General features: G+C 45.6%; 1 protein-coding gene across 2 annotated transcripts in view; it reads left to right on the top strand.

The window, feature by feature from the left end:
* Positions 1-4,154: 4,154 nt before the first annotated feature.
* slit1a (slit homolog 1a (Drosophila)) overlaps positions 4,155-14,834 on the top strand; it is an 87,837-nt gene continuing 77,157 nt past the window's right edge. For both annotated transcript variants that reach the window (XM_062401275.1, XM_062401274.1), the window contains exon 1: positions 4,155-4,797. In XM_062401275.1, the coding sequence (XP_062257259.1) occupies positions 4,589-4,797 (209 nt within the window). In that variant the 5' untranslated portion in view covers positions 4,155-4,588. The remainder of the gene's footprint in view (positions 4,798-14,834) is intronic.

Here is a 14,834-nt window from a genome sequence, read left to right as displayed (position 1 = left end):
GGTCAGCAGAGTCAGTGTGATGGGGGGGGCTTGTTTGTGAGCCCCACTGCCATGGGGAAAAAACTGTTCAGGTGACGCGAGGTTTTAGTCCTGACGGCCCGGAACCTTTTCCCAGATGGAAGTCTCTGGAACAGGTGGTGACCGGGATGGGAAGGATCAGCGATGATCTTGCCTGCTCTCTTTCTGGTCCTGGAGTGGAACAGGTCTAGGAGAGCCGGCAGGTCACAGCCGATGACCTTCTCAGCTGACCGAATGATCCGCTGCAGTCTGCCCTTGTCCTTGGCAGTGGAGGCAGCGAACCAAATGGTGATGGATGAGGTGAGGATGGACTCAATGATGGCTGTGTAGAACTCAACCATCACTTTCCGCGGCATGCTGAATTTCCTCAGTTGCCGCAGGAAGAACATCCTCTGCTGGGCCTTCTTGGTGATGGAGGTGATGTTCTCCGTCCACCTCAGGTCCTGTGCTATGATCGTCCCCAGGAATCTGAATGACTCCACTGTTTTAACTGGGGAGTCGCACATGGTGAGGGGGGCGGTTTGGGCTGGGCTCCTCCTGAAGTCTGCCACCATCTCTACAGTTTTTGAAGCGTTCAGCTCCAGGTGGTTCTGGCTGCACCAGGAAGCCAGGCTGTTAACTTCCTCTCTGTAGGCGGCCTCGTCCCCATTGGAAATTAATCCAATAAGGGTGGTGTCGTCGGCAAACTTCAGGAGTTTGACAGAGGGATGGCTGGAGGTGCAGTTGTTGGTGTAGAGGGAGAAGAGGAGAGGAGAGAGCACACAACCTTGAGGGGCTCCAGTGCTGATGGTCCGGGTGTCAGAGACAAGCTTCCCCAGCCTCACGCGCTGCTTCCTGTCGGTCAGGAAGTTGGTGATCCACCTGCAGGTGGGGTCAGGCACGCTCAGCTGGGTCAGCTTGTCCCGGAGAAGAGCTGGAGAGATGGTGTTGAATGCAAACATTTGCTTTAAGCATTAACTACCAGCCATAATAAACAACTTACTTTCTGAGATCACCTTGGATTATCCTGAGATTAAAATGTAACTACTTGTAGGTGTCTCACAAAATGTTGTTCCTCATTACATAAAGGTCATTTTGTTTTCGCTGATATTCAATCCAGTAAAAACATCTGTGTGATAAAGTGCCACAAGGTTGTTCCTCAGTCCTCAGGTAGTTTATAGATATCTAAACGGTTGGCAGTTTGTGTCAATTTTGTTTAAATGTTGGTTTTTCGATATGAAAACATGATCCCTTAAGTCTAACTTGGTTAAATACATTTTTTAAACATATGTGACTGCTGTAGAAATTTTGATTTAAAGCATCTTTTCTCACCATAGCTCAAACAAGTTTTGCTACAACTCACAGTAACGGACCATTTGTGTTAGAATAGACAAGGTAATAAATTGAAAGTTAACACACTTTCGTAGACTGACACAGTTTTGTGCTTCGACGCTTCTCTCGTGCAGTAGTTTCTTTTCTTCTCCTCTCTCAAACGCACAGCTCCTCTGTGAGTGAAATACAAATCACTCGGGTTGAAGCGTGCTGTGGAATTTTCTGGATGCCAGATTTGGCTTCTTTCTATTTTCTCACTCTTGAGAGGAGCGTTTCAGTTTTTGTGTGGCGAGCATGCCGACGTTAACCGATTCATTCCCCTATTCAGCCACGAGCAGCTGCCAGCTTCGTCTCGGTGCACGTTGGCCTCTTTTCTTTTCTAAATGTCGGTGCACGCTTGTTGGTCGCCCACAGCTCCAGCAGCACTGTGCATTTTTTAAACGTGGTGTTATTCCCCATTAATTGCTGTCGGTCCTTCATTTGAGTCGAGAGTTTGCGGGGTCTCTCTCCCCAAGACTTAATGGAAATTGCTGCCATGCCGTCCCACGTCTTTGAGAGCGGCAGAATAATTCCTGTTGTGTATTTGTGTGCATTCCTATCACGACTGTGAGAGAGAAGGGACTTCACCCCCACCCCCCATTACCGCTAAACGCCACTGTCTGCTCTTTAATTAGCCATTCATAGGAGAAAGATCTACGCTGCACTGACACTTTTACTGGGACAGATGGAGCTTCTTTTCCCTGAGGTGTGTATTTGTGTGTACACCTGAATGCTGCACATACATGCACACGCACATGTTTTCGAGTTAGTCGAGCTTACAGGCAGGCGGATGATCACAAAGTCAAATGTTTCGGCTTGCATCTTCCCTGCCTGTTTCTCTCTTCTCTTTGTCAGTTAAAGTGAATGGGATTCTCAGGTCTGTGGGACTGTGCTGCTGTTTGTGTTGGGAGGGTTCCACCCCACTGCAAAGCCCCCTGCGGAACTAGACCACATATCAAGTGGCTTTGGCCGAGCTGAGACAAGGCAGGTTAAAGGTGAGATGTATATTCGTATGCCACAATTTTCTATCAATATAAAACGCAGAGTATTCACAAGGAACAAATCAGAAATTGGACTAGTTTCTGAGTGACTCAGAATCAAGGATTTTTCAAGAATCCTTTGTACACCACAAAAACAGTGGTGAGGGAGACTGCACGAACACAGGCACATGCTCCAAATCAGTCTCGGTTGCCACTTTTGCAAAACGCCTTTCAAGCATCCTCCTTACGTGTGAGCATGTCAAACTATAGCAACTTGTGTTTATGCATAACAGGAAAAACAGCCAAAGTGAACACTATTGGTTTTGTGCCTTTCAGCAGCTGAGACAGCATTAATCCATGGTGCTTCATTAGGTAAGAGAATCCATGCAGACTCACAGATACCTGGGATCTGATAATCACACGTTGGTTCAATATAAAAATCTGCGCCACAGACAGAAGTGAAGAAGTGCTTAATGCTCCTCTTTTCCCTCGGCCGCTGCTCACTTTAGACTGGTTTGATTAATTGAGTGGACATTACTGCGAACGCTGCACTGTGAACTGGATCACAAAAACAAGAGATCCGCTTCCCGAGCAGAATACCCAGTGCTAATTTGCAAACCCACAAGCTGCACTACAATATGCATTTGGAGAAGTTTCGTGAAAGCTACAATTACACTGTCAACAATGGCTGGACTCTAATACATCCCCTGTTTTGACTAGATGTCGACCTCTACCAAGTGATATTTGTTCAGAATTGTAAATAATGGGCCGCAGATGCTGCTTATCATGAAATCCCCCCCCCCCCCTTCTCAACACAGTCCAGTTTATGTCTCCATGCTCTCGGTCCATTTCAGGGAATGCATGGTCCTGGCACTAAGGGAGGGATTGTGTGCCAGTTCCTCCAGGAGCAGAGCAGGTATGGCTGTGAGTGAAGCTGTTTATTTTCTCATTTGTATATGTATATATATATATATATATATATGTGAGGGTATAATCTCTGTTCCTGTACCATGCTGTACTTAAAATATAGTGTTGACTTACATTTTATGGCTGTGGTCTGCCTTCCCAACAAATCATGAATGTGTGAGTGTGGTTGTGTGTATTTCGTGCTTCCTCACTCCAGTTTCATGCTGCAGCTTCTGTGTGTGTGTGTGTGTGTGTGTGGCCACACTTGATCTACACGTTTAGAACTACACTTAGGATTATTTATTCCTGCTTTTTTTTGCCTCCGAGGACCGAGGTGTTGATTCCTATCTTCCCCAGTGGATTCTCCTTCGTTACATGTACACATTCAGACACACACACACACACACACTCACACACACGCACACCCTCGCGGAGCCCAGTCTCCCCGCTGCTTCTCCCTTCGGGCTGGGGTTATGCAGTGTCATGTAGGTTAGGTCTCTCTCTGGGGGGTTCGCCTGGAGGCAAACCTGAGAGAAAAGGATCGGAGTGAGTGAAATAAAGAGGGGGTAAAAAAAAAGGATACTTGGAGGAGTAGATTTGTATTGTGAATAGAATCAAGGGAGTGAAAGACGGATCTCAAGAATGAGAGTTCAGGCAGGGTTCTGGGGGGGTATGATGTGTGAGGAGGGAGAGGGGTGGGGGAGGAGAGGAGGGGCAGGGGTGGAGTCGGGGGCTCTGCTATTTGTAGATCCTTGTGATGGATGACTGGTGTGTGTATGTGTGTGTGTGTGTTCAGAGAGAGAGAGAGAGAGAGAGAGCGAGAGAGAGAGAGACTGGCTTTTTTTTCTTTCTGCTCTTTCCTTATTCCCTCTCTCTTCAGGCAGTCAGAGCAGAGCGGGACTGAGTGAGAGCAGGACAGAGACGCAGACGTGTGCACGCCAGAGCACAGCAACTCCTCAAAGACAGGAGAGGAGAAGAGTTTGCAAGGAAGAAGAAGATTAAGGGAAAGAAAGAATCTTCTCTTTTTTTTTTTACATCAACAAACTGAGCTGGATATCAGAGCTACATCAAGCGAAATCTAGAAGAGCAAAAGGATTTGTTTTGCTTCACAGCAAAAGAAAAGAAGGAAAATATTAGCATTTGTGACAGATTTCTTTCTATTTATATTCAGCACATATTTAGAATTATTCTAGAGGACTTGTGAGGTGTAGCAGGACTCTTGGTTTTGCAGAGAAGCAGAAAGAGAGAGGAAGGTGGACAGAGAGAAGTAGGGGTTTGCTAAAGAAGAAGAAGAAGAAAAAGAAGAAGAGGAGCAGGCTGCAGTGGTGGTGAACATGCCTGTTAGAGGTTGCAGTTTTGGGGCGGACATGGGCACTCGGGTCGGGCAGCCACTCTGGATGTGGGTGGTGATGCTCTCTGCCTTGCTCATAGGCCACGCCAGTGCCTGTCCAGCCCTGTGTGCTTGCAGTGGCACCACAGTTGACTGCCATGGACTGGGTCTCAAAACCATGCCAAGGAATATCCCCCGCAACACTGAAAGACTGTGAGTACCATCTGCAATCCGCCTCTGTGTGATTTGTGTGTGTGTGTGTGTTTGTGTGTGGGTGTGTTTGTGTGTGGTGTGTGTGTGAGAGAGAGACAGAGAAACTCCCTAACTGACCCTCTCTGCTCTCTTCTCACCCTTCTTTGCAATCTTTCAGAAGTGCACATGACTTTGCTGAGACCAAAAGAGAACAATAGCCCTGCCCATATAACTGTGTTTGTGTGTATGTGTGCTTATGTGTGTGATCATGTGTGTGTGTGTGTGTGTGTGTCAGTCAGTCTAGTGGCATTCCAGTCAGGTATAAATAGGCATGAGGGACTGGAAAGAGCAGGAGCAGATGTGTGCCTTTCACATGTGTCCATAATTTACTTACCTGCTTGCTCATGCTTGCTGTATGTTTTTTATATTTCTGTAAATTCAGAAATTAAATACATGGAGTTTGATTCTCGCTCCACTATTTTAACGTGTAAGAGTTTAAAAAGTAAAGTTGGACTGACTCGTTTAAATTGGTATTAAATCAAATTGTGAGACAACCAGATTTGCTGCCTGGTCTGTGACGAGGATAAATTCTGTTCTGCTTGGGAATATGTCCCCCCCCACACACACACACATATCAGAAGTCCTGTCTGCAGGGAACTGTGTCTCTTTTTATTTCCTTTCTTCTCTTCATTCGCCCCTTTTCACTTTCTTCAACTCCCGGGCCAAATACTCCCCTCTCTCCCCTTCTCATGCCCCCCCCCCGAACACTCGCTCCGCAAATTGTTAAATCATGTAGAAAATTAAGCAAATCTGCTTCTTAAGTGAGTCTTGCAGGAGGATCACGTAGCTGTCTTGTAAAACCAAAGCGGCGGACGGGAGAGGGAGGGAGAGGTGAGGCGGGAGCCGGCTCGCGGAGTGGAGTTTCTCTGTCTTTTCTGACATTCCTCTGAAATATTCATCAGTAAATCAGAAGTGAGGAGTGCAAGGGGAAATAGATTGTTCTATTTCAGCTTTTAGAATATCAGTCCTGAATAAAACATGCGGTGGGAACGGAGGAGAGAACGCCTGTGTCAGAGGCAGCGTTGGCATAGTGGGAGCTGGCTGCATATTTTATGCTTTTCATATTTAATTTCTAAGAACACCTTTTTTTTTCTCTCGCTTAGCGGTCGGCATGTTTCCGGGCTTCAGTAATGCCCGCACGCTGGTTCAACACTGAAGCAGAGAGGAAACATGGTCATTTTGTGGTTTCCTTTTACATGACTGGCCATCCACACTGGAAATATCCTCTGCCCCTTCACTCGAGAGCATTTCTGTGTCTAAAGTTGTTTGGGCATTCAAAGGTCAAGTACAGCAGAGGATTTGATCGCTGTGGCATCTCTGGATGTTTTCGAGCATGTCTCAGACACTCAGGATGCTGCAGTTGAAACACGGTGTGTGTAGAGAACATTTTCAATTTATTCCTGGGTCCCTGCCTTTGTGTGTGTAGTGGTGCATGTACTGTATTTGCTGTGTGTGTAGGTCACACAGAAGATAGCCAGCCTCCGCAGAGAGTAACTACCCAACAATGGGGACTCTCGTGTTTTTTTTTTTGCGGGCCATTATACGTGGTGATTCATCAAGGTGATTGTGCAAGTCAACACAGCCCTCACTGCCCCACACGATGGTCCCATGTGCACGGTTAGATTTATGTGTATGAATTTGGGAAATATGTGTTCATGTGAATGAAAATGTGCAGCTGCTACTGAGGTCAAACATGAGTAATGAGCAAGTTAAGTTTATACAGTACGTTGTCCCAGACGTCGGAGCTTTTTTATTGTCGAGATGCAATGAAAGTGCAACGATTTCAAGTGTATCACGTTGCAAAATGTACTTTAATGGAAGGAGAGGGCGTCGTGTAAATGCTGGGAAGAGAAGCAGACAAGAGGAAGCCGAAAAAAGGTTGCACTTAACACTGTGTAGCTTGGTCAGTGGTGTGTTTATGGAATTTGGTTCCAATGCATATGTGTGCGTTTGTATGCAGGGTGATGCTTTTGAGTGTGTTAAAGCAGGAGGGGTTCATTTTTTGGAAGACAGTGTGTGTGAGACTTTGTGGGGCGGGGGGTGTGCATGGAGGGGTGTTGAGACGGACAGCAGAATCCCATTTGCACTTGTCACTTAGGGTTTGGATCAGATCTGACCCCAGTGCTCCTCAGACTGAGGCCTGTAATGAGACGGGGAGCTCCACGTGTTAAAATCACACCCTGCCTCGCACGGGCCACCGGCCGCTCCCTCCCCCTCTACCTCCCTCTCTATCCATCCTCTCCCTGCCTCTCCCCCCCCCCCCCCCCCCCCCTCCTCTGCTGTGGCAAAATATCAAATTAACATGGTAATCGCATCGATATCAGACGCCGAGGGAGAATAATCTGCATCTGTGAGGCTGATTAAAGAGACTTTACACAGACACCAAAGGTTGTTAGTGAAGCTTTTAGGTAGACTGGTATCGACCAAACCTGCAGCTTCTCTCTCTCCCTGCTTTATCGCCTTCTGCTTAGATTACATGTGTCTCCTCTGTGAGTGAGATGATTTGCAATAGCTGTGTGTGTGTGTGTGTGTGTGTGTGTGTGTGTGTGTGTGTGTGTGTGTGTGTGTGTGTGTGTGTGTGTGTGTGTGTGTGTGTGTGTGTGTGTGTGTGTGTGTGTGTGTGTGTGTGTGTGTGTGTGTGTGTGTGTGTGTGTGTGTGTGTGTGTGTGTGTGTGTGTGTGTGTGTGTGTGTGTGTGTGTGTGTGTGTGTGTGTGTGTGTGTGTACTATCCCCTAATTGCAAAAAGCCAGGGTATTGATGATGAATTTTCTGTGCCAGAAAATACCCTGTGCTGAGATTTGGGGGGCATATTGGAGATCAGCCAGAGGAGGGGGTGGAGGCTGCACACCATATGCGTGTGTGTGTGTGTGTTTCATGCATGCCTGCATAAATTTGACATTAACTTGTGTTTGTTCAAACACTTGAGCATGTACACCCACATGTGTTTGTGCATGCGTGCAGTGAATAAGTAATGTTCGATGAAAACACATGAGGGTTAGAGGTGTTTGAAGATGGGGGGGCTCCCTCGATTCGATAACCATGTATGTATGTATTTGGGGGAGTGGAGGTGGGAGGTGTGTGTGTGCACGCTTTGGTGTGTGTGTGTGTGTCTCTGCGTGCCTGCGTGCCTGCCTGCGTGCCTGCGTGTGTGTGTGCATGCCAGGGAATGCCTGTGGTGTTTCTGGCACCAGCACAGAGCTGGTACAACTGATAGCTCACCGGCTACCTGATCCATAATTTACACTGACAAGACTGAACACAGCCTGCCCACTACCTGCCAGCTCCGGCTGTGTGACGAGACAAAGAAGTGGGGTGAGGGGTGGAGCCTGGGTGGTGGAGAGTTGGACGTGGAGATCCTTTAAGGCGAGGCTGGCACAGTGACTGAAGTGGTAATTGCTAATGAAGGGATTACCGCACAGATTGAAGAGACTTGTAACTTAACCACAAAGACAATGAATGAATAAACAAGATTATGTTATCTATTATAAAAGGCTAAATGGGTCCAGACTGAATTTCATTCAGGTCCTTTCCCCCCCACCGGTCTAATATATCCATCCTCGTAGCCGCTAATCCCGTGAGGAGTGATAATGCCTGGAATGGAAATCATTCAGAGAATGTTTATGCTCAGTGTAGCATTGTGAAATTACAGACCTGGGACTCCATCAGTTCAAGTTACTGCCTGCGCAACCCAGCTGTGGTCTTTTCTCCTGCACTGAAGACTGAGGTGGAAGCCACCTCACTCGATAGCTGTCATCTGAGTTTTATATTTGAGTTTTGAAGATTTGAAGAGTCCTATTAAGCTACTGTAGTTCATAGTCTGTGGCACCCAGTGCTCTTTTTATTTTTTGAATGGCATGTGAAACTGCAAGAATTATTTGAGTTTCTGTCATTGATTAGTTGATGGAAAGAAAATGTATCTGTAACTAGTTTGTAGCTGTTTAGGTTATTGCATAGACACCAACTTTTCACAGTTTTTACCAATGTGAGAACTTGATGATTAATACATTAAAATAAATATTTCAGGTTTTTGTCTGTTCTCCAGGCAAAACAAACATTTGTCATTATTGCCTTAATGTCTCGATGGAACGTTTAGCTGTTTACCAATGCATTATAAACAAAACAATTAATCCAGAAATTGATCAGCAGATAGTGATAAAATATTAACGAAAACAATTGTTAGCTTCGGTCTTAAGTGTCTTTGTAAATCCCTTTTTAATTTGCACTTACATGCACAGGTAGTGTGTTGTATGTTTAAGTAGAGCGATGACTGACTGCTTAGAATCAAAGCCAGCAAACACGTACTGACCTGCTGTCCCGATGAACACATCCACTTTCTGGAAGTGTTTGTTAGCACTCATGAGAGCTGAGAAATGACCCTCGCAAAGCTGTGTGTGTGTCTGTGTGTGTGTGTGTGTGTGTGTGTGTGTGTGTGTGTGTGTGTGTGTGTGTGTGTGTGTGTGTGTGTGTGTGTGTGTGTGTGTGTGTGTGTGTGTGTGTGTGTGTGTGTGTGTGTGTGTGTGTGTGTGTGTGTGTGTGTGTGTGTGTGTGTGTGTTTGTTAAAAAAACGCCAATGTCCTGCACTTTTTCTACTTGTGCATGTCTGGCACACTTATATATGAGGTGTGTGTGTGCACTTGTGAGTGCACATGCGTGATTGCTTTTCACGCTTGTCTAAAAGTGGCTGTATCTCAGCAGACCATGAAAATCTAATTTGGAGAGTCCACGTAGATCACCTTTCATCTCTCAGACGGGCATCTTCGCTTTTAACCCTCCTGGCTATGGCCAGTAAGAAGCTGGTGTTAGAAGATTGAAAGGGTTGGGGGGGATAAATGGGTGTGTGTGCGTGTGTGTGTGTGTGTGTGTGTTTAATTGATGAACACTCTCTCACATTATAGATATGCCTTCGCAGTCCACAGTCACGCCTCTGATGTGATACAAGTGTAAGAGGAAACAGGATTCCACATGCAGGGGCAGCTTGAGATGTGCACATTTATCAAACCAGTGCAAAAGAGTTCACTGTCAAATAAATGAGTCGATCAATTTTATTTCTAATGAAATAATGAAAAACAAATACTTATTAATTAGACAAAATTCTAAACGGTCCCACCAAATACCAGAATTATTTTCACATAATTATAAAATTACATATAAAACTAAATTACTTCGCTTTCAATTTCTTTTTCTAAAATCTTTTAATCCATGAACTGATTTGTCTTAAAATAGGAAAGGATGAAACCTTTATTGTCCCTCAGGGGATTTAGCTTTGCACAGAGAGCTTAAAATAATATTTAAAACAAATGAAAAATCAATCTCACAGGACAGCTCATAATAAAAGATGAAACATGAGCGTGTAAAACAGTTCTTAAAAGCATAATACAGCATGATATAGAAATCAAAGAGACTGGGTTAAAAATGCTTATTTGTTTGTCAGTTTTCTCCAAAAGTGGCAAAAATAAGTGACAAATTAGCTAAATAGTTGTTGATAGATTTCCTACACTAACTGATTATTTAATTGCCTTGGATTATATATTTTACTTCATGTCAGTAGATATCTCCCAGCAGATGAGCTTAGTTCTCAGTGTGCTCAGTGGAAAGCAACTCTTTATTCAACAGACAGATTCAAGCACGCACGCAGCATCCATCAAACTACCAGTCGTCATTGCACATGCCTCAAACTTCTCTTCGGTCTTCTGTGTGGATGCAGCGGAGCAGATGTTTTGTCCATATGACACAGTCAAAGTACACAATCGCTCAGGCTCACTGGCTCCATGTGTGACTCGAAAGCCACAACAGAACCTCGGCGTCTGTCGCTACACAAACTACAGATACAGTACAAACCATGAAAGACCCCTCTGTGTCTGTCTCTACTACAGTCTGCCGTGTGTTCTTTTCCCAGCCTGTGGCAGCGACGCACATCGGAACAGATGTTTAATTGATTCACTACGGCCTGAGAGAGTGTCATAAGTTATCTATGTTTGATCACAAAGTGTCTGCATGCTACTTTCCTCCCATGCATTTTTTCCCTGCCTCCCCTTTTCCTCTCCCGTCTCCCGGTCCTTCCCGCTATCTGTCTGTTTTGTGTTTTGCTGACGGCAGCGTGTTCTACTTGGGAAAAAAAATAACCACGTCTCCTTGTCAAGGTCGCAGTTGCATGGTGTGAAGGCCAGGTAACAACAGCAAAAGACAGATGCTTGGGTTCAGGTCCCTGACTTTTACCTGTAGCTGTTTAGAAAAATGAGAGGGGCTCAGCAAGATGCAGGCGATTACGTGGGTCAAGGCTCAACAAGGGGTTATGTGTGTGTGTGTATGTGTGTGCGCGCCTGTGTGCGTCTTGATGTTTACCTTTCCTATCAGCAGTCCTGCTTTTAAGGCCTGACAAAGCGGAAAAAAATTACAATAAAAAAAAATGTATACAGCCCTTGAGGAGTCCAGGAGCCGGGTAAACACTCGTGCACAGTCTTAGCACACCGAACACAGGTACACGTAGACGCTCGCTGACGCACACACACACACACACACACACACACACACACACACACACACACACACACACACACACACACACACACACACACACACACACACACTAAGAATGTACAGTTGAACTAACTGCACGTCTGAAAGCCACATTTCAAAGGAGAGGGAATGTTTTGTTCAAGCTGAGCAGAAATCTGACCTCTCAGTCTGGATAGAAGTGTTCCAGTTGGGTTTAAAGTGTGTTATTTTGGTCATGGTGGTCTGCTCTCTCTCTTTCTCTCTCTCTCTCTCTCTCTCTCTCTCTCTCTCTCTCTCTCTCTCTCTCTCTCTCGCTCTCTCTCTGTCTTTCTTTCTTTCACTTTCTCAATCTTGGACTATGTGAGACTGGATGGTACTGCCTGGTCCTGTAGTCCGTTGGCCCAGCTAGTATGTAGGTCACTTTCTCTGTACAGTCTACCAGCCGTTGAGGCATTGTGTCCTTGCTGACGTTTCCCAGACAGCCCATCAACTCCTCACAGCTCCCCGTCTACTCGTAACACTCCACCACACTTCTCCTGTCCGTCGCTTTCAGGCGGCCAACAGCACTGTCAGAGAAGCTCTCTCTTTTTCTGCCTCGCAGTGACTCTATCTTTCCTCTCCTCCTGCGTGTTTCACAGCTGTCACGTCCATATGCTGTCGAGTCTGGAGGAGGAGAACCGCTTCGCTCTTTGGCAGCTTCTCAGCCTGTTTACTTCATTCATTAGGGAGTGCGCTCACTGGCCGGTCAAATACCGTTATCAGTGTGGGATTTTTGATTAATGGGCGTCCATGCTTCAACAGCACAAGGCCTCGGGCTCCTGGTCATAAGATTGTTTCCTCCGCATGGAGCTCGGGCAGCGCTGTGCCACCGATCCTCAAATCAGCTGGCTGCTGTCTTCCCCGCCAGGCTAAACCTGTTCAGGACAAATGGTCCTGCGGTGCCAACAGCAGCCAAACAGAATGGCTGCACTGCAAAACAATATAGAACCTTGACAGGTAATTTAAATCTAATTTCAAAGAGGAAGGAGGCCAGAGAAACGTACTTCCTGTCAAAATCCTTATGATAGACCCCATGAAGAGTTTTCATTAACTTTAACTTAACAATATAGCAAGTTTCACCAATGTCCAGTTGAAGGATCACTGTGTCGACAGTTCACTGCTCAACTGCATTCTGAAAGAAAATAAGCAAAAGTACTGGCGGGGAGTCGTGGCCTTCAATCATGTTATGATAGGAATATACATTGTAAAGAATTAAAGCGAGAGTCTTTAAGCCTTGAAGCTGAGCTGGCTAAACTTTGACCATATGCAGCCGATACCCCCCCCCCCCCCCCCCTCCCATCAGCCCTCTGCTCAAAGCCCCGCCCTTTGAATGCGCACTGCCTGACATCATGTGAAGAGGGTTTCAAAAAATATGATAAAAAAGTGTTTTAGAAAAAATGTAGCAACCCTACCCTTAAAATTACGATGACAGGAACTGATTTCATCTTCTGAAATACTTGTCAGCAGTGCTTGCACCCCTGGATCTTGACTTCTTGTCTTGCTTTTGTTTAACTACAGCCCGCTACTGCTATTTACATTTTGCATGTTTTTTTTTTTTTTTTTGTGGCTGTAAGCTTAAGTCTAAATTAAAGCCTGGTAGCTACAGTGACCCATCTTCGTGAGTCGTGTCTAACCCTCGGCGAGGGAGCACATTTTCATATACAGTACATTGCAGAAAAAGAGTGTGACAACAACTTTTCAGTGCCCTCCCAACTCTAGAGACCAAAGTGTGACAGCTGATCAATACAAAAAGACAGCTTTGACAAGACTGTTGAGACGTGTGAACTTTATATTGAGTGGTCTGCCTTATTATGGGTTGTTTTAAGAGACTGACTCATCAGTTTGACTTGTTCGCCGTCCCACTCCGTCTGTATTCATTTCATCTCTGCAGTGTCTGCATAAATCGATAACGCTGGTGGAAAGCTATACAGCCAGCAGTAGTTTCTCTTGTTAACATTATGTTCTTTGTTCCCAGCAGAACAATTGACTTTTCCACTGGCGCTGTTTGTGTGCATGCCAGTAGGGGTGCTTGTGTGTTTGTTCCTCGATGTTGTATATTTATGTGGTCTTCGTGTATGAGGGTCAGCACATGTGGGTATCTCTATCCGAGGGTATGTGGATGCAGGCCTTATAGCGAGCTGGCGTGTTTGCTTATCCTCCCTCCAGTCGTGGGGTTTCATTTAATGTAAAGTTTCTCAATGCGAACCAGGTCCCCCTCGGCCCAGGGACCCCAGCAGCTGGCAGAAATAAACATAATGAGTTTTTCAGCATTGTAGCACTCCTCTGAGCCCCTTTGAAATATAGAGATGTAGAGCAGTGGAGTGTAGCTGCCGCGTGTCCACCCATGGGAAGGTGCACCAGGAAGTACTCTCAGGCATCAATCAGCTCGGGACGGAGGATGAAAAAAGGATTTCGATAGTGATGTCATAAATCCACTTGCTCTCCACGAAGTGTGTCAGCACCGGGGATCCTTACAGAGTTTCCAGAGGATGGAATGGATTTGACTAAAGCAGCTGGAGGTGGAAATCCTTCGCTGTAGGAACTGGGAATGATACCTAATAATGTTCAGCCTCTGAAGTAATACTGAAGTACCATGATGTGAAAAACCCACATGAAGTCCATACTACAAAACATCTGTGTATGAAAGGAGTGAGCCTGCCTTTGCTGCTGTGCCAAAAACCATTTCTTTACTCTGTTTGATTGTAAAACAAAGAAAAATACCACTGACTGATATTGTAGCTAATAAACAGCAGATTGTCCTTTGAGCCATTGACTCATGTATTACGTTGGAACCCAGTGGACTTACTTAGACGTGGAGTCAACACAGAGATGAGAACCCATGACTCCAGACTGTATGAATGCCTGGAGTTCATATTCTCCTCTATAAGTTGTGGGTTCACCTAAATGTGTTCATCCATGCAGAACCGTGCACCAATTATCATGAGATTTACATATCACTACAGTGTGTGTGTGTGAGAGCACGCACTGTGATAAAAGTTACTTCCCAGTCTGAAGCTGATGGGAATCCCAGCTATTTTCCATCAACCCGAGCAGCAGAGCATCCTCACAGACAAGGGAGTAACTTGGCAAGATCCCCCCGGAGACAAATCACTCCCCTGGGTCGTCAGACATCATCAGATGGGTCAAACACCACGCAGGAGCTATAACCATTTATATGGGCCATGTGCTCTTTTCATAAAGCCAAGTGTCCACTTCAAAAGGCATGCTTGTTACCCTGAATGTTAAAAAGTGCTATCCCCAAGGTCTTCTCATAACGGTTAACTGCAGAAGGTCATGTCCATATACAGTACACAAGTCGTGAGTCCTTGAAGCATATGAGCTATAGTGGGACTGATATTACCTGCTCAATTTCAAGGCCTTGAGAACATTGCATGGTCTCTATTGCAAAATGCCACCGGAAAAGGTCAGAATAGGAAATAAACAGCGTTGGCTATGACTATTTT

Source organism: Platichthys flesus, chromosome 12, assembly GCF_949316205.1.
Source record: "Platichthys flesus chromosome 12, fPlaFle2.1, whole genome shotgun sequence".
NCBI lineage: Eukaryota > Metazoa > Chordata > Actinopteri > Pleuronectiformes > Pleuronectidae > Platichthys > Platichthys flesus.
This window is presented reverse-complemented; position numbering and strand designations above follow the sequence as displayed.